The 20,299-nt window shown below is 45.5% G+C and overlaps 1 protein-coding gene across 6 annotated transcripts; it reads left to right on the top strand.

The window, feature by feature from the left end:
- Window positions 1–811: 811 nt before the first annotated feature.
- Window positions 812–20,181, top strand: ubn2a (ubinuclein 2a). 6 transcript variants are annotated; one of them, XM_086034155.1, is made up of 18 exons: window positions 812–1,561; window positions 5,316–5,432; window positions 5,745–5,843; window positions 6,292–6,393; window positions 7,681–7,791; window positions 7,866–7,960; window positions 10,000–10,567; window positions 11,842–11,912; window positions 12,099–12,228; window positions 13,200–13,306; window positions 14,071–14,181; window positions 14,257–14,400; window positions 14,929–14,979; window positions 15,070–15,112; window positions 15,925–17,235; window positions 17,889–18,096; window positions 18,699–18,767; window positions 18,889–20,181. In XM_086034155.1, exons 1-18 carry the CDS (start codon window positions 1,244–1,246, stop codon window positions 18,933–18,935), a joined length of 3,702 nt encoding a protein of 1,233 aa, XP_085890281.1. In that variant the 5' UTR covers window positions 812–1,243; the 3' UTR covers window positions 18,936–20,181. The 6 variants fall into 6 exon arrangements, with proteins under 6 accessions (XP_085890281.1, XP_085890280.1, XP_085890279.1 ...); XM_086034154.1 differs by having other exon boundaries at window positions 813–1,561; window positions 7,869–7,960; window positions 12,099–12,285; XM_086034153.1 differs by having other exon boundaries at window positions 813–1,561; window positions 12,099–12,285.
- Window positions 20,182–20,299: the final 118 nt, after the last annotated feature.

Genomic DNA, 20,299 nt, shown 5'->3' with positions numbered 1-20,299 from the left:
AACGTGTGAACAAAATGCTTGTTTGTAGCCATTTAATATAAATTTACAGCTACTTAATTAACCGATAACTGTTCCCTAACTTGAGTAAGAAAATCGAAAGCTCCTTTTAAGGTAGTGGTAGAGGCTTGCGCTAAAGACAATGGACAGGGCTACATCGTAGTCAAGTTTTCTTTTAAACTGGTAATAAGATTCAAAGACATTCTTGAAAACCTAAACTTACAGTACATCGTAGTGTATTGAAGAGAACAGAATACTAAAAAAAAAAAAAAAGAAAAAAAAGGCACTTTGGGCATCATCAAGGGAAAGGGCACGTGTCCAGGCTTCCATAGCCCCCACCCCCCTGCATGCCCCTGTTTAAATGAGCTCATGTTAAAATGTTTATATTTACAGGCTCTTTGATTTAAAAAAAAAAAAGTGGATTAGACACAGCATATTACCTGCCACAGCGGGGAGCCTATTCACTATTGTCTTTGTTTTGAACCCCCCGCCCCCCAACCCCTCGGGGGTTAATCCGGCCTATGGTAAAGCTATCATATTTCGAGTCGTGCCATTTACGCACACACTGATGAGTCAACAGGTGTCTCCCCTGCTGGCATGTGAAAACAAGCACCGGGATGACCATGGCTGTCGTTCAGCTGCCATTGTTGTTGGGGAAATAAACGCTGCAATCAGCATTTTGTTCCCCTGGCACGTTACATAATATGGTAATTGCCCTTGGTGTATGAGACGTCACGACGCAACGTGTGAGCTTGTCTTTACCGGACTGTCCTTCCGCCACTCTTTCAAAAGGTCATCAAAGTAGTAGTAATGCTGTTATTATCTCGTGTTATGGCAAGGGGGCGGGTCCAAGGTTGGGGCAGCCGCTGATTCGACGCTTTGACACCCCTCCAAGTATCACGTTGTTTCCGGTCCGCGCATGCGCGCATGCGCAGTGACCCCTCTTCGCCCGTCTGATATTTTATTTACTCCCAAAACCAAGATGGCTCCTGTGAATGTGTCGGTCCCATAGCAAATCGAGGATGCGAGTAGCTGCCGGAAAAACAACTTTCCCCCGACCGTCGCATCCCCTGGAGTCCGTTTCATATGGTTCGGAGGAGGCCTCCACCTCCGCGTAGCCGCTGAGCAGCCGTTGGGGCTTTGCGGAACCGTCCTCAAGGCACCAATTTGGAGTAGTTTGGCCAAGTATCCTGGTCTGCACCTCGCCGTGTGTCCAGAGAGAGGTGCGGGAAGGCGGCTCATCCAAATGGCCGAACCGAGAAAAGTGCAGTTTGTCACCCTGTCGGCCTTCGCGGCCGGGGCCGTCTCGGAGTCGAGGAAACGCCGGTTGGACGACGAGGCCGACTACAACTTAAGCGAAGACGACGAGGTCGTAGCGGTGGCGGCGGAAGGCTCGACGGAGACCGGGGCAGTAGGCGCCGCCAGCCGCCTCGCCAAAGCCGGCGAGAGGGACAAGGCTGGAACCGACAAGAGGGCGACGGTGCGGCTCAACCTGCCTCTCAGCGAGCCCGACGACCGCGCCTCTGCCGAGTTCAATTACGGCGAACTCCTCCTCAACCTCCAGGTATGTTGGCCCCTCTCACTTTAGTGAGCCGGACTTGGGATTTTATTGCACTTTGCCGTGTTTGTGTGGACTTGTCATGGCTTGGATAAAACGAGAAGGGGGGGGGGGGGTGCACCTTGTCCTTCTGTGGATGACCAAAGCAGAAAGCCAGCGAAGGTGGGGGGGGGCGCTTCTTGTTCAACTCCCAACTCGGTCGTTTAACACCATTTGGAGTGGAAGCTGTCTGATATTATGACATGGTGGTGCTGTGCTACCTGTGCCGCCGCCTCTTGCTTGCCCAGCAACAGTCACACAGCCATTATAGAGGCGTCCACATGCCACATGCAGCAGCAGCAGCAGCCTCCTCCTCCTGCTCGCTCGCTGGCCCTCTGGCTGCAGCTGAGCGATGAGCACCGGGACGTAGCATGGCACACACTGCACCCGGGGCCCAACACGGATTGCTTTATTTACACCACTTCAAGACAGAGATGGCACAAGTGCTCCCGTCCTGTACTTAGGTAGAAGTCGAGATACTTGTGGGCAAAAGAAAGGCAGATGAAACTTAAAGTACTGAAGTTAACCCTGAGCCTCGGAAATAACTTAACAGGGGTTTATCAATTTCATACACACGCACACGCATAATCATGTTAAATGCTAAATGTTAACATCTAAGTAGAATTTTATGATGGTAAATATTCTGAAATCACAAAATGTTAACATTCTTTAAAACAAATATTTGACCGAATTACACTTGTTACCACTTGTGGTAACAGCACACAATCACAAACACAGAACCAATAAAACGATGTATTTTTAGTTGGGACTCTTAATAGCGGATGTGTATCATTCACATGGAACATTGGGAATACTGGGAAGTTGGTCTTGAATTTTATTTCAAATGGAATTATGTAATGTCTTGAACGTAATTTAAGATGTAGGACCTCTGTATAGGTTAGGCTTACGCTAAAATCAAGCCAAATGAGCCAATTAATATGAAAGACAGTTTATCTACCGGTACTTTAATTAGGGTTAACTGCAATTTGCAGTCTTTTAAGCGTTCACTACCACAACGTAACACAATTCTACCAGCCAAGTATGGAATAAACAAAACACAAGTCAGTAATTCTTAAATTAGATTACAACAATAATGCAACCAAATGTGTGCCTTCATCATGTCAACTTTTCATGTATCATGAAACAATGGCATGTAAACATGAGGACTGCACTTATTATAAATTCTACATACATACAGCTTTTGCGATTTTAAAATTGCATTCTACTACATTGCCATGTCGATTTGAATCCGATTAATTGTCCAGCCTGTTCTTACTTAATGCTCCCTGTTTTTTTTTATCAGTCAATCACATTTTATTTATATAGCACTTTTCAGACATAGAAATGCAACTCAAAGTGCTGTAAAACATCCAAAAGATCTCAGTCATTCAAACTCTTACTCTTGCTTGACCTTACCGCTTTCTATTTAATTTTTTTTTTCATCCATGGAGGCTGAAAAAAGTAAGAAGTAAAAAGTAAATCTATCTGTTTCAAATGTCAGGAGTTAAAGAAAACATCAGAAAATACAATACTCAAGTTAAGTACAGATACCTGAAAAAAAGTACAGTAGCGATGTATTTGTACTTTGTTGCTTCCCATCGCTGCTTAATTCTTAAATCAGTGAGGGGGAAAAGGTCAACACATTTTAAATGTTAACCCATACAGTGTTCATTTTTGTTGCTGTCATCTGTGGTGTTGAACCATTTTATTACCGGTATATAAATCAGGGATTCCCCAAATTAATGCTCAAAGCCAGGTGTTCTCAACCTTTTTGCGTCCAGGGGAGAATTTTTTTTCCATGAATCCCCCCATAATCGTAAAGCCAATTATAATTAACTACCGTGTGTACCCCTAAATGCCAATGGAATTATTATATTTTTTTATAAATATTATATTTCAGTCTTGGTCGTAAAGGTGGTCCTTGGAGAGCCAAGTACTTTTGGAGGTGGTACTTCGTGTTAATAGTCCAAGAACCACTGGTCTATGAAATAATTTAGCGGGTACGGCTCGTGCCGTGTAACGTTACACGTGGGTGAATTAATACGTTTCGGTATGGCATGTTCGTTTCGCTCCGCTTGCGTTCGGTTCGGTCCACTTATTAACGCGAGCTTACGCACGGGGGCTATTGATTGTTGCATGCGGGAGACGAGAATGGCGGCACAACAGTGAGAGCCAGAAAAGAGCCAGAGCTCGAAGGTCCCCCCCCCATACACTGCGGTCTCCTGTTTGGGAACATTCTGCTTGTCCTGTTAAAATCGGCGATGGGGAAGGGTACGTGGTTAAGTCCGAAAGTTGTGTGCCGACATTGCTACATGAGATGGGCGGCAGGTAGCACGTCTAAAGGCCTAGATAGACCAAAAAGACGCTGGCCAACAGTGACAGACGCTTACCCCCTAACGACAGACAGCGACGCTGACCATTAAAGTACCTTCTGTGCATGCACGAGATGTAATACCCTTCCATACCACCGGCGGCGGTAGTCACCATTTCTCATGGTTAGAAAACTCCAACCGGAAAGCTGTTGGCCGGGGGCGGATTATAACAACGTAAACGATGCATTCGGCTCTATTCTTCGCTCACGATGAACTCCCACGCGAAGTAAACCCTCGCGTTCTTGACACGGTATTGTGAAATACTTACATTGTCGACAATTGCTCTTGTAAGAAGATTAAGGCAGCGAAGGCGCGCTCGCTGTTTATACGCATTTGTCACTTCCCGTTGGTGCGCCGAGCGCTGATTTGCTAGCTAACAGCCAATCAGAGTGAGCAAATGTCACGACTGGCGACGCCGATGCAACATACGTAAACGCCCCCCCAAGACGCTTACAGACGGCTTACGACACTACGACGGTGGCCACTACACCAAACAGACGGCGCATTTAGCCGCCACGACGCTTCACGCCCTCCGACGTCGGTTTGGTCTATCGGGGGCTTAACATGCAGGTGAGAGAGGTTTGATTCTTGATTGCGGCACTCCTGTGTTGGTTTTCTCCGGGTACTCTTGACTCCCCCTGCCACCCCTTCCGAAAACATGCACGTTAGGTTTTGAACTCTTAATTTGTCCACACGTTTGAATTTGAGTGTGAATTAGGGGTGAACTATTCATCAAATTCAAATTGGCATCACAATGCCATCGAATGCCATTTTCTAATCGCAAATGATGCAATTTGGAGGAAAAAAACCCCCATCAGCTTCATTTCGGTCAGTTGGTAGGCTTTATTTGATTTGTATGTATGCATATTTTATTTATTGATATAGTGCATGAGGAAATCCAGTGTAAGGCATGCATGGAAGTGTAGTTTATATATTGTTTCGTGAAACATGAAAAATCGACACGATGAAGTCACAGATTTGTTTGCATTGTTGTTGTTGTGATATGATTTTTGACGTGCTGACTTGTTCAACTCACACTTTTGTCAAATTTGGTGAGGTTGTCGAAGTGAATGTTTAAACGACAGCAAATCAAAGTGTTTAGCAACTTAACAGCTGTAATTGAATAATGGAAGTACATAAAGTCTTTCATATTGCTGTCATTTGCCTTTAATTTTCTCTAAGCCTAACCTATAAGACCAAAACATTTGTGTTTAATAATTCTGATATTATTTATTGCAATACAGATTGGTTGTTTGCCTTTGCCCCCTCCCCAAATAAAAAGAATAATTTAACCTTAATTTCTTGCTGTTTGCAATTTGATAACATCAAACTGCTAACATTGGTTGCAGCTGAAGAACAAACCCCCAAGTGTGACTCCGGCCCCCAACCCCAACGACCCCTTCAACGATGACGAAAGAGAACGACTGCAAGTGGAGGCTCTGGCGAAGAAGTTTGAGAATAAATATGTGAGTCATCGTGATGTATTTCATTTATGTATCATTGCAACTGCGTACACTTAACATTTCCATGGGAACCTGTTCTATACCATTTTCTTAAACACATTGTTAGCCTAATAGCATAATTTCCTAAGCGATTTTTAAAAAAATGTTTTCAGAAAGCAAGAAAATACACAAATCCGAGTTGCCATGGTTGACGATATTGCGTGTTTTCTATTTCTATTGCTTTAAATGCTATGTCATCACTTTGGTCGTAAGATGGACTTTTAAAAATGGCGTTCTGCTGATTACAATGGAGTGATGTTTGTATATTTGTTGCAGGGCAACATGACAAAGAAGAGGAAGGACAGAATGCAGGATTTGATTGATATTGGCTTTGGTTATGATGAGACAGACCCCTTCATTGACAACTCGGAGGCTGTGAGTCACACGCCCCCCACCCCCACCCTTAGGAAGACATACTGTATTTGATGATTCTGAGCTTTTCAAAACTGCAATTCCTCCACTTGCATCACTGTCGTTGCTGACTCATCTGTAGTGACGACAGTGACATTGAGAGTTACACTTTAATTGAGTGGCACTCGACTTGTTGATTAAAAAAAAAAAAAAATGTACAACATGGCTCAACATTATTAGAGGACATTACAACTTGTTTTATGCTCTTTATTTATTTATTTATTTTTTTAAATATCCGACATTTTATCATGTGTCTTTGACAACAGTGCAGTTTGATCTTGTTTTTTTCAGCAATAGCAACACATTTGTTGTACCAGGGTTGATTCAAAGGCTGGATTTACACTGAATGGTTCAAGTGGCACAATTCCATTTTTTTTCTCTCTCTTTTTTTTTTTTTTTTTTTGCTCTCAAGTGGCACAATTCAGATGTGGGTCATGGCAGTGAAAGAAAACTGCATGGAATTGGATACCTTCAGACCGGATTGAGGCCTCTTCCAAATGTGGATAAAAATCCAGTACGTACGTGCGAGTGCAGCGTAGACACACAGATAAGATATACCCCGTCGATATATAAAAATGCAAATGTACAAATTAAAATGAACGTTTGCTGTTAATGTTATACATTAACGGCTACATTATGCCGGCGTCTCTGTGTGACCTATATCTTTGCTGCTGTAACGCTGAAAATGTCCCCACTTTGGGATCAATAAAGTCCTTCTTATCTTATCTTAAAAAAAAATCTGATGTTAATCCAAACTGCAAAGAAAGCCGCATGTCTAAGCTTTTTAATTCTTATGTTTCTGTCTGCTACAGGTCCTGAGATATTAATCGTTTTGTAAGTTTTGAATTTCTGGGAGAACCTCAGGTTTTCAAGGGCGACCGACGGTTTTGGGAAGCTGTTGAGAAAGGCGCTGCAGGCCTTAATGGGTTAAGGGGATGGCAAGGGAAGAGTCATTTAACGTGTATTGTGTATTTATTATTTATATCCTTTTTGTCGCCGCCCATTGTTGATGCTTGAGAAGTAATTTATTTGGGCATCTACAGGTTGTTTTCATCAATTGTACATGGAAATGGACAGTAGGGAAAAAAAATCTGATGTCTGCATGTGGACTTGCAGTGTAAAAGCAGCCTAATTATTTTGGGAAATTTGACCATATCTGGATTTACTTGGCACACAAGTTGCCCAGTTTAACAGCAAAATGTTGATTTAAAAAAAAAAAAAAAAAAAAAAAAAAAAAACACCCTAAAGAAAAACATTTCTCTGTTGATTTATTAAACTTCTTGTTTTGGTAGCGCCGCCCACCAAGGCAAGTGATTATGTTTTGTTTGCTAGTGAGCAAGATGACGCAAAAAACTACGTCACCCATTTTCGTAAAACTTTATAAAAAGGTGACGTGTTTTGTTGGCCCCTCACCAAAAGAAGAAGCCATTCCTTTTTTTGTTTTTTTCTGGACAAATACCCAGATTGAGGAATTAATTTTCACACCACGAAGGTCCACTGCAAGTGGGGCATTAACCCGCACGTCACTGTTAGGATAGAAGGCTACTATTAGGAATTGCTTTCATTAGAAATCGATTTATTGATATTTTTGATATATATATATATATTTTTTAATAATACTGTGGGATAATTTCCCTCTTCTGAATGTTGCTTTTTCTAATTGAGCAGAGCAATGCTAGTAGTGCACTCAATTGCTTCAAGAGACAAACTGCAATCAACAGATTGATGACGCTCAATTTACTCACTGATGATTTGAGTGTGGCAGCAAACGTTTTTTTTTTTTTTCCTGTTTGTCCGTTAGTATGACGAGCTGGTACCGGCCTCTTTGACCACGAAGCTGGGCGGTTTTTACATCAACACCGGAACGCTGCAGTTCCGGGCGGCGTCCGACTCTGAGGGCGAGGACGGCAAGGTGAGCTAGCCCCCGTTTGCGCTTAATCACACCGCATCATTGGCTGAGTTAAGTGGCATCTTGTCCTCTTATAGCAGAACGCGAATGACGACAGTGAACAGGCCAAGGCGAGGAAGAAGAATGAGCTGACCAACCTGGAAGAGAAGAAGAGCAACGAACCGAAACAAGGGTAAGTGGATGAATGAGTCCTTCTCATGAGTGCATCACTTAAAAAGCAGACTTATTAAAGCGGAAGTCAACGCAAACATATTTTTTTTCAAGAATATGTTTTATGCAAGCCGCCTAGTTGAAACAGGGCATTCTGATAAATATTGCGTTTGTGGAATAAGTGTTAATCCACTCATTTTTAGCCATCTCTGGGGGTGGCCATTTTGTCACTTCTGTCGCCTGAAAATGACATCACAAATGCTCACAAAGACCAATCACGGCTGAAGCTGAGCCGAGATTGGTCGTTGTGAGCAGTTGTGATGTCATTTTCAGAGGACAAAATGGCCGCCCCCAGAGATGGCTAAAAACGAGTGCATTTTGCTGCTTAATTTATATTCCACAAACACAAAATTAATCAGAATGCCGTGTTTCAACTAGTGGGCCTGCTGGGAACATATTCTTGTAAAAAATCTGCTTGGGTTGACTTTTTCCTTCACAATTTCTAATAGTTAGTTAGTAGAGCAGGGATGTCGTAGTTTGGGATTTTTCTTTGTAATGATTTTTTATGTAATTTTGAAATGTTTTAAGGCCGTACAGCTGCCCAGGCGAAATAAAGACATGGTTCAAATCGTATTTATGGAAACAGTTGAGAAAGACTAAAATGAAAGACATTTTTGCTTTAATTACAGTTCATTTTAGATAGTTTTGTCAACGTAAAATATAATTAGTTCGTTTTTTAAATTTTTTTTTAAACCCACTCATTTAATTTTGCGTCCGAAAATCTTTTTTCAATTTTAGTTTTAGTTATTTGTTTGTTTATTTGTTTTTCGTTAACTATAATAACCTTGGTGCTGGGGTTTTAATAACATGTCAGTGACATGCTTTTATCAAAATAACCAAGGGTCAAGAATTATAGCTCTTTTTACACACCCCGTTTCTTGTCTTGTTGAAATGAGCCTGTTTGATAGGGCGGATTCCGAATTTTTTTTATTGTTCCTCAGAGGGGGACATTTCAGGCCGTGCCGCTGCATGATAATATTTCAGACAGTCATCACTAGAAAGTGGCTGTGGATCTTCAGCCAGCCTCGCCTCAAAGACATAGTAGGGGAACTGTGTCGGGGGTTGTTATTATGTAAACTACGTTTCAGTGGGGTAGAAGTGCGAAATTCCTTGCACTTCACAAATAGGAAGATACAAGTTATTAAAAAGGCAGTTTGACCTAATAGGGGATGTCCCCTCGAAATCATTCTCCAAATGAAGACAAGAAAGCATGAAATGCTAGAAAATGTCCTGAAAGGTCGGTCCACTTTTAGCATGCTAATGAAGCCTGCGTGACAAGGCCGAGGCCCTCTCGTGCATCTTGAGGCGGCGGGCATGCTGACTCGCTGTCACGCTGCAGCCACCTTGGAGAAGAGCGCTCCATTATCCACGCTCACATAGGCCAAATAGTCAAACACGAAAACAAGCGCTAAAAATAGCAGCGGCAGCCATTGTGCCTTCGCGAGGGCGGACGATGCTGGCTGAATGTGTTCGACAGCTCCTTCACGCTGCAGGTTAAGGCGACCTCACGCACAAAGCCGCTCGTCTTTGAGTGCGCCGTCACTTCTTTATTTTAGCGCCCAAAAAAAAATGTCAGTTCAAAAGCTGTCGTAATCAATCTTGTTGATTGGTTTAGAATTGATTGTGAATTAGTTGTTTCCTGATTTTGAGACAAATTGGTGTGCACTATTTGCACTGCTGTTTCACTCTAAAAAAGTTATCATGGTATAATAAAGTTAAATATACATTATTATACGTATCTAATATATTGAATAATTCAAAAATGTAACAATAATGAACACATTTTCAAGTGCTTCTCTCTCAGATCTCATCAGAGCAGGTTATCATTTTACGCGCTTATGTAACTTCTTTTTATATTTTGCTCCCTTTGAGCCACACTACATTTTGTATCAGAATGGAAAAGGAATCTCTTTAACCATACCAAATTGTAGCCAGGTTTCTGCCGTCGTCGTGTGTTGTCAGCACCTGCAAAATGAGAAAATGAAAATAATTTCCCAACAGAGTGGCGGCCGTCAGCCTCCATCGACCCGAGAAGAAGAAGCGTAAGAAACTGATGAAGGACTCGCTGTATTTGGCGGCCATGTTGCGCCGCTTCACCATGGAGAAGGAGCAGATGCGCAAGAATAACCTCAGCGTGGCCCCCGCGGGCCTGGCGGGAGGCGTGGCCAACAAGCCGCGCGCCGCCGACGCGGCCAAGCACCTGCTGGCGTCCGACTCCGCCCACCCGCCGCCGGACACCAACGCCGCCGCCGCCAACAGCGACCTCATGCTGGCGGACCTGACCGGCGACCCCGCCGTGATGTCACTGCTGGGCTCGGCCAACGAGAAGGAGCTTCAGGACCTCCTCGGCGACCTGGACTTCGGCTTGTTGGACGGCGACCAGCAGCACGCCGCGTCCGCGGTCAGAGAGAACGGCATTCTGGGGGTCGTCGCTTCCGGCCAAAAAGGAGGAGCGGGCGGGGGCGTCCAAGGACGGGGCCCGGGGTCTTCCAGTGGACTGTTCTCTCCTCCGCCGCTGCCTGGGGGGCTGCCGCCTCCGCTCATCAAACGCATCGAGGACCTGCGGGCGGTGAGTCACATGGAGCTCGGGGGCAGGTGAAGCGAAGCAAGAGGGACAAATGGTTCAACAACTGGCGGTCCTTAAAACGAAAGTTACGTCTGTAACTGCGGTTCTATGAATCCCGGATGACCGCCGGGGGGCGGTGCTTAAAGCACTGAATAGTCCCTGCGCATGCGCGAAGGGACTATTCAGTGCTTTAAGCTCCGCCCCCTGGCGGCCAATAGGGATGAAATAGAACACTCCGTAGTCTGTTACTAACCTACGATAAATACACCACACGCAGAAAGTAATGGATATCCGGCTTCCGAATTAAATATTTTTAAAAAAACGGAGGCATGTGTTTCCAAACTTTTAACTTAAGTGCCATTTGACATTTGTTCAAGTGTCACAATTGAAGAGGGCACAAGCTGTTCCAGTAACTGTTCCTGATTACACAGGAGTGCAATAAATAAAACTCCAGTCACAAAACTCAACTTTAAGGGCCTCTAATGTTCCAAAAGTAAATACTTGTATCGCCATAAAAAGTATCGCGATACTTCGCGATCTTTTTTTTTTTTTCCCAGCCCTAGATTTAAACAGTTCTCCTCATCATGCTGTTCACATTGTGACAATTGGGTCACCATGGCGAGGCTTCAAGCAGGGATTCGGTTGTCAGGGCGTAGTGGACAAACACTGAGCTTAGAGTGTAACGGTGTCATCTGCAGGTTGCGACTTAGAGAGTGACTGGAAACGTCACAGAAAGGCGCGGAAGTGGTCCTTGAAAATGTATTGGTCCGTTCACGATCAAACCTGTTGTGAATTTAGATCTTCAGCTCCTTGTTGTGCAAAAAAGTACTGAAAAATCAACAGTGAGACATGCCGCATTCCCCAAAAGTGGACAAAAGTCAAATCAAGGTTAGACTGCATCATGCTGAAATTTCACCCGGGAGCCCAACCAACATCTCTAACTTTCAGTTGAAGGGCACAACAATCATCCGTGCTCACATTCGCACCTGTGGACATTTTAGAGTCTACAATGTCCAACATCTAACATGTTTTTGGAATGTCGGAAGAACCCAGAACAAGGCCACCTTGCTGTCCCTATTTGTGCTTCCAGACTCACAAATAAGTCATCAAAATTGCTTCGTTTGCATTACAAGACGAGCCTTTGAAGTTTTTTTGGAAACAAAAAAAATAATGTCGCTCTATGTCTTGTGTCACTACTAAACTACTAAAGTCAGATTAAGAAGGCGAGGCAGCGAGCTGCTGTTTGCTGACTCCCCCGTTCTCCCCCCCCCCTGCAGGCTTCTCGTCAGTTTGATCAGGAGGGGAGAAAGAAATTTTTCACCCTGGACATGAATAACATCCTGCTGGAGTGAGTACGACAACCGCTGCTCCTCCGCACTGCCAGCAAGGGCACTGCGAGGCTTTTTATCCGCCTTCGGCCGCTCCCTTCACACCGTCTAACCATCTCCGCTTTAATCGAGCCCGCGGCAGCCGCGGTAGCCGCGCGCGCGCGCGTTCCTCGAGGCTAACCTTGACCTGTGGTGTCCTCTGCTAGCATCGAGCTACAGGTGCAAAAGCAGCCTCCCGACGTGCGCTCGGGCGTCTACGCGCACATGGAGGCCTTCGTGCCGTGCAACAAGGAGGCGCTCCTCAAGCGGCTCAAGAAGCTCGGCCTCAAGATCCAGGTGAGGGCGGCTCAGTGCGACAACGGGCCCACGCCGACGCCCACGCCCCACAGCAAGGTGCTCGTCACACTTGGCTGTAACTTTTCCAACTCTGTGCCCGCCGTTTTCTCTTTCAGGTGGATTTTGTCTGCACGGCTGAGATGTCACGTGTGATATTAGTCGATCTAGAAAGTGAACACACCCGCCACCTGTTTTCTGTAGTACAACTTGTCGTTAAAGCGGAGGTTTAGCCCAAACTTGATTTTTTTTAAGAATATATTCTATGCGGGCCCACTAGTTGAAACAAGGCAATATGATGAATATGAAATTCAAGCCCGTTTTTAGCCATCTCCGTCACTTGTGTCGCCCGAAAATGACATCGCAAATGCTCAGGGCTCAGGGAACGACCCAATCGCAGCTCGGCTTCAGAAAACGGGTTAGACGTGTTGTGTGTCCAACTTCAAATAAATCAAAGATGCCCACCACGCATGAGACCACTGTGCTACTTGATAAAATACGCCCCTTATGTAAAAAAAAATAAAATAAAATAATAATAATAAAACACCTCTTGCCCAAAGTTAGCTTGCACAGGCAAGTGAAGACAAGCACTACAGAAAATGGATGCAAGGATGGCTGGTGTTCATTTTTTCTTTTTTTTTGTTTTTTCTTCCGTTGACTCCAACCGCACATTTTCACTGACGATCACTTGAGCTGCTTTGTGATTAATAATGTTTGGACCGCAGCTTTGGACTGTACGACTTTGCCTTTTTCTTAGAATGCCGTCTCCAGCCAAGGTCGGCAACCGTCACCCCCCTGACTTTTCACAGCTTTGTTTCTGCCTTGTCAGCTCCTTTCCAATCCCCAAAAATGTGCCCGGCGTAGGCGGGCGACATGAATAACGGCTGCCGACGAGTTGTCGACGAAACGTGTCTTTAAAAGGCTCCGCTTGACTAACTGCAGCTTCTTCCTCCTCCCCCTTTTCCCTCCCTCAGGACGACAGGATGCGGATGCCGCTGCTGGAGCTGAAGCTGGCTGTGTGCAGCGTGATGCCCGAGCAGATCGCCAGGTACAACATGGACTGCATGGCCAAGGTGGCAAAGTAAGTGGCGTTATATACATTAGGTATAGAGAAGGTCTTTCCACCTTCGCTCCTCTTCTAAATCTCTGTCAGGAACGCGCACATATTTGTCAGGTCGACAGCTGAGTTTTGTACTGTAAATGTCTCCACACAATGCTAATTAGCCGCGCTCCTTAATTATGCATGTAGTTCAAATAGTACAGTTAGCATGAACCTCAATGTCCATAAATGTCCTACAATGACGGAAGACCTATTGTTGAGGCACTCACTTTGTGAATCGGGCCGATTTGTGGGGGAACGCAACTGTGTTATGTGGCCCCGTCATCTGGCGATTAGCGTGGTGGGCCCGAAACATAGGTGGCATCAAATTAAACGGCATTCATGAACTGACCACCAGAGGGTGCTGCAACCGCACAAATGGAAAACAATTTTTAAACGGATCTGCCGCTATTAATATCGTGACATGACTAGTGTGATATATCGCCTTCAATTTTAATATCGCGATATTGCGACATCCCTAGCATCAATCCTGTACTGTGTATTCATAGTAGCTATGATCTCATCGGTAAAACATCCGTGCACCTGAAGACGAGGAAGAGCGCACCGAGACCGCGCTATGAAATATTTTTCGGTTCACTTTTGTTTTGTGCGGCTGTTCCTGTTCAAGCTGTTTTAATGTGGTTTTATAGTTTTTAAATAAAGTATGATTTATTTTTCATACTCTTATCTGTTCTTAGCTTGTTTGTTTGACCACATGACTTAGCCGTGACCGTGTGCATATGCAGGCAGCAGTCAGAGGAGGGGGAGAAGAACGGGTCAGAGGAGGAGGATGAGGAGAAACCCGGGAAAAGGGTGATGGGGCCTCGCAAAAAGTTTGTCTGGGATGACAAGCTCAGGTACGGCTTGGGCTGTTTTGCATCGGCTCCTTTTAAAAGACAAAGTGCTGATATTGTGTGTGCGTGCGCGCGCAGGAGTCTGCTTTGCACGCTGGTGCGAGTGAAGCTGAGCTGCTATGACATGGAAGGCCAATGTTCTCTATCGGTGGAGGACTACCTCAAGGCCTTTTTGGAGAATGAGGTCAAACCGCTGTGGCCCAAAGGCTGGATGCAGGCCAGGTCTGTTTGTGCGTGTGCGCGCACATCTGCCGTCTACGCGTTGAGAACTACTCATCATAATCATACTAACATTTAGTACGAAGTTTGAAAATGATCATCGTGACGGGACAAAGGTTCAGCATCGCAACATACTACTGCCTAATCTGTACTTTTGAAAAAAAAATTTTTTTTTTAAACCAATAACCTTCTGTTATCTTTATTTATGTCAGTTGTGCTTCTGAATAGCGTTCAATGAACTCCTTGGCTGGGCGTGAAGGAATATGTGAGCAGTCAGCATTTGTTTTAGATTTTTTTCATGCAAATATTTACTGGAATTCTGATTTCATTTCTCCTGTGCTGAATTGTAGGTGAGGTATTTAAAAAAAAAAAAAAAAAAAAAAAAAAAAAATAGACACAGCACCCTCAACTGGACAACATTGGAATAACAACGTCCTCTTCGCCCCTCATGACAGAAACATTTTCAATACTCGATGCTGTTGCTGTGGTGAATTAATAAGAGAGAAAATGAAGTCTGTTTTGTGTGTGTAGGATTCTATTCAAGGAGAGTGTGTCAGTTCACATTCACCTCACTGGAACATTGTAAGTAATTTCTCCCCGTTCACCGAACGTGAGCACTCAGCACATCGTCGAAATGATTCTCACTCTTTGTTGTTTGATTCTTCCGCACAGGGCAAAGAGGAGGGTGGTTCCCGGGCCCAAGGCCAAAGCTAAGGTCTGTCGCATACAAACACAATGTTGTCAACATTGGCACCGTGCTTCAACACGGGAAATCGGAAACTGCACTCATGAAGTGAAGAAGTAGAGAAAAATTGCACTGAAAGAAATGATGCCAAACCATTTTCAAAGCGAAAATGCAGATGTTTTGTGCTTAAGTGAAATACAACTGAACTACTGAAGCTAAAAACAATGAAGTTGAAAGTTGTCACATTGTGCACAGTTTTAAAGCAGCACTGGGCAAGAAATCGACCTTAATCCATTTTTTTCACAACTCTTTTGATGAATCATTGACTTACAAGTAGTTGAATGGTACTTTTGTCATGCCCTGCGGGGTCGGTATCGTTTTTACTAGCACTAAGCAACTTTGAGGAGGATGGGAGCAACCCTGGCACACAAAAAAAAAAAAAATGTCCTGAATTGCTCTACGGCATACTCACTTCCTCCTTTCGCTGTAAGGACAGAAGTCGATTCGAACGTTTACGCGCTACCACTGGCAGAAGCCCCAAAACAAAGAAAAAAAACAAAAGTATTGTTTCAACAAAATTAGATTCATGACCTCATTGCTATTCATCTTTCACATAGCCGCTAGAAATAGAAATGTATTCCAGTCCAATTTGCAGGCCAGCAAAAGCTCAGGATTTCACCACGCAACACGTCGGCGTGCGTGAGAAATGCGGTTGACTTTTGTCAAAACACTACCGCTTTTGTCCACATGGTGCCGCCATAATCAACAAAAACTGACATGACACCGTGTTGCTTTAAGACAACGATATGTTGACGTTATCTTGCATACGTTTGTGTGTTCAGGAGGGCGTGTGGATCCGCAAGCCTCCGCCGTCTGTGCCGCCCGCTCTGTGCGCGCCCGCCTCGTCCGCTCCCTCCGTGATCTCCGCTCACCCGCCGGCACTGCCGTCGCCGTCGGAGCTCATCTGTCTGTCGGACTCTCTGGACGAGGATCTGAGCGCCCCGTCTCTGGACTCCATCTCGCACGCGCTCGCCCTCCTCAGCAACGCCGCCAAGGGCCTGGGCACCGCCGACAGTCCCCTGTCGCCTCCTCCGCCGCAGATTCCCACCTCCTCCCCGCCCCCTGTCACCCCCCACTACCCCTCGCAGGTGACGTGCCCTCCCCCCTCCAAGGCGGTGAGCGCGGCCACGGCTTCTTCTACCTCCTCCAGGGCACCCTGCAGGCCCGCTGACGCCACCTACAGTCTGGTTAAGGCGACAGGCGCCCCCAGCCAGAGACAAGTTACCACGGCGACCGCCAACAACAGGCCCAGCGCCATCATGGGCGGAAAGATGCATCCGCACCCCGCACCGTCGCCCCCAAAGCAGCGCCCCCCGCCCACGGCGTCCCCTCTGATGCCCCCCCATCATCAGAAGGGTTTGTCCGGCACCCCGGCTGGTACCTTGGGGGTCCCTCAAAGCGTGCTCAAGGGCGGGCCCAAGTTGGGCGGCGTCAGCAATAACGCCAGCATGTCGCAGGCGTCTTCGGCGTCCGCCCAATCCCGCCCCGTCTCCGCGCCCCACCCCGCCCTGCCGTCCTTCTGCCCCGCGTCGTCGCCCGTGTGCCAGACCGCCCCCTCCGCCCAAGGAAAAGCCCGCCCCCAGCAGCCCCAGCCCAACTTCATCACGCCCATGCAGGCCACGCTTACCAAGCCCTCCCATAATACCAACTCGTCGCCCATCATCAAGCTGACCCCTCGCCCACCGCCGCCCACTCCGCCTCCCTCCTCCTCGTCCTCTTCATCGCCCTCGCCGTCCTCCTCGCCCTCGCACCCCACCGGCCCCAAGCACCAATACTCCGCCAAAGCCTTCCGACCGCCTTTCGGCATAACGGGTAGTGTTCAAGGGACGGCGGCCAAGCAAACGGCGGGCGCCTTCACGGGGGCGCCCAAACCTCCGACCGCCACCGGCGCCCACAACGCCACCGGCAACAACAAGAGCTCCTCGGCCGTCGGTCACGCAAACAAAACGCCGCCGCCGTCGCCCTCGGGCTCGGCCAATCACGGCCAGAGACAAAGGCTGGTGGGCGCGGCCGGACAGAATTTAAAGACGGGGAATGGCTGGGCGGCGTCGGGAGCTTTGGCCACACCCTCCACGACATCACACCTCTCACAGGTAACTCAATACATTGTAGGAACACCGTTTTTAATATTTTTTAAAAAAGGAGCGCGTACAATAAAGTTTGCCAGGTTTGCACATACTACACACACAAAAAAGGCACTGCATCTAAAATTCAAATTTTCAAATGTAAACAGGCAAGACTTGTCGACTCGAACTACAAGAGCTCACGCTGGCCCAAGTGGGCCAGTACAAATTTCCTGTTGGGATCACCATCTTCTTGGGTTTTTGACATTTAATATTCAATATTTTGAATTTTATCTAATTAAATTGATCAATCATCTTTGATGTTTTTTTTGCACACTTTTTTTGTGCGTCAGGTTAAATCCTTCCATAAGGAGTTGCTTGAACAAGATAATAAAGCCTGTCAAATGTTAAATATTCAGTTCGATGTTATACTGCAAAAAAAACAACAACATGCAAAAAAGTAACTACGCAGAAGTAATATTTTCTTCGAGGCTTAAACAATGAACTATAAAGACGCTTCATATGAAAATCTAAATCTTTGTAACGTATGGATACAATTATGGTCAGTGTCATTTCTGGCAGGGCCACCACCCAAAAAGGTTTCATGTAGGCTTCCTGTCCCAGTCGAGCGGCATCTGTACCGTTTCTCAGCAGTCTCCATGTGTCCTCTGGTGTGCCTTCAGGTATCTGCGGCGGGCGGGACCCTCCTGGGCGGCCCCTCCACGCTGCCGCTGGGCTTCGGCATGCTTGGTGGCCTGGTGCCCGTCTCGCTACCCTTCCAGTTCCCCCCGCTGCTCAACTTCAGCCCCCCCGGAGCCCCGGGCCCCGCCGGCATGGGTTCGGCCCCCGGCTCCAACTCAGGATACCCCCTAGCACAGAGCGATCTGTTGGGTGAGTGCTGTCCCAAGGCCAAAACACTTGACATTCGCACCCTCCTAGGCTTGTAATTGTGGATAGATGCCACAAAATGGCCACTTACATTTTAGCTTTTTGATGGTCAACAGTCTCATTAGGGGTTTAATTGGTCGTAGTGGACTTTGATCTGTGTAGTGAGGTATTACTTCAAATCACATATAAGGAGGTAACTAAACACATCGTCATTTGTCATATTTAAGGTCTTTTTGAGGGTTTTCCTAATGTCCAATGATCTCAATATATCCACATATAAGGTCAAAGTTTTTTGCCTGATTATGTTATAAATAAAGTGACACGTCAATGAGAGGGTTTGATGTGATATAAGCAAGTCTTTTTTTTTTTTTTTTTTGTCGTTATAGGTCGAAGCTCAAAAATAAAACCCAAACGCTGTGCTCATTGGCAATACCGATGTCCCAAATAAAAAATACAGCAAACAAACCAGTCTCACTACAATTAAAAGCTCAATATGACGTGATGAAAATAATGACTCATTCTAGTCATTCATGTAGGCTGGTTTCGGGTCTGTCTATCTTTTTAATGAGATCTTTTCCCTTATCCTCCATTTTGTGTCTCCTCAGAGCTGTACAAGAGTCTCCAGTCCGGGTCGCAGGCCGCTCTACCTCCTCACTTGCAGCTCGCTTTCTCAGGTAAGACGGAGCCCCTCCTCGTTTCACATTTTATTATTATTATTATTTTTTTTTTATACCAAACTTTTGGGAAATTGTCCGTAAAAGAAAGAAATAATTACTGCTGTTCTCCTGTCATCAGACACCAACCAAAGTCAGGGCGGAGACAAGCGGAAGCCAAGCCACTGAGAGCTGCTCCATCGCAACATTGGACTCTTTTGTTTGACTGACTATTGCGCCAATGGGACGCCACAGAGCTTTTTGTCTTTCTTGCTTTTTTTTTTTTTTTTTTTTTTTAAATAAATAATTAAAAATGGACCTGGGTGGACTTCGGCACACAAGTGGACTTTCTAGAACAAGACAGAGCGGGTGAAGAGAAGACTTATTTTAATTTTATTTTTTTTGTCAACATGTTTACATCAAGCGACCTTGATCACTGTGGAAGGAGAGGACATGAGGATTTCTATTTAAACGGCGCAGCAGAGTTCTCGGCAAAAAACAAGAATGAAAGAAATCTGACGCTTATTTTTCTCTTCGTGTCCCTTTTTTAGAGTTTTTATTGTCGCTTCACTTCCTCCTCTTCTTTCTCGCTCCCACTGACGACTGTTAAGTAGTAGCTTAAATTATAAATATTGATAAATTATTTGTAATTTACACAGGGACGTGATGCTGTGTGTGTGTGTGTGTGTTGGAAAGAGATGAATGTGTATGCGTAGGGAAAAATGCGTAGGCAAACAATATACTGTTAATTCCACATTCTCCCGACAATACGGAGTGAACGTTGCACAGGACGTTTTTATTTTATTGTATTTTCTTTTCTTTTTTTTTTGGTGCTGTTCTATCACACTGGACCTTTTTATTGTGGCGCGATAAAGACTTGAAATGAGAATGCAGCAGGGAGAAGCGCGAGATACGATTGTAGCCTACTTGAATGACTTTTGTCTTTTATTTTTTTTGTATTGCCATTTCTCCAACGTAACACAATGCGCCTTAGTTTGGACGCCGGTAGAAAAATGTTCTATGCAGGATAAATGTGCAAAAGTAACTAGAACTTCCCCCCCCGCATTAAATTGTGCTTAACTGACTGATTACCTCCGTTAACTGACGCCCACCTTCATTTGTTTGCGTGTGAGACTGACATGGTTGCACCGAGAATGACGCCAAAGATTGTTGTTGTGATTTTGTGTGTGTGCGCGTGTGTATGTGTTATTTTCGAGTCATGTGACCCACAGCAGTGATTGACACTTTGTTTGGGTGACAGGGACGAGAGTGGGGACCGAAGGAGGGGTAGAGTGTGGTCAGGTGTAAACAATAAGACATTTCTCTGTGAATCAGAGGCTTTATTTGAGTTTTTTTTTGTTAGTTTTTTTTTCAGTAGAATTTCTTTTTCTCCTGTGTGTCGAATATGGAATTAAAACAAAACAGGTGGTTTCCATGATGACTCCGATTTCTCTTTAATAGATGATTAAGCGGCAGCGCTTCCCAACCTTCACCGCTACCGGTCCGTGGCCCGGTGGTTGGGGACCCCTGCCCTAGAACACCTCCAAGACATC

This window comes from Filicampus tigris, chromosome 6 (assembly GCF_054856515.1).
Source record: "Filicampus tigris isolate MCC_2025a chromosome 6, RoL_Ftig_1.0, whole genome shotgun sequence".
Taxonomy (NCBI): Eukaryota; Metazoa; Chordata; class Actinopteri; order Syngnathiformes; family Syngnathidae; genus Filicampus; species Filicampus tigris.
Note: the sequence above shows the minus strand (reverse complement) of the source record. Positions and strands in the feature narration are given on the sequence as shown.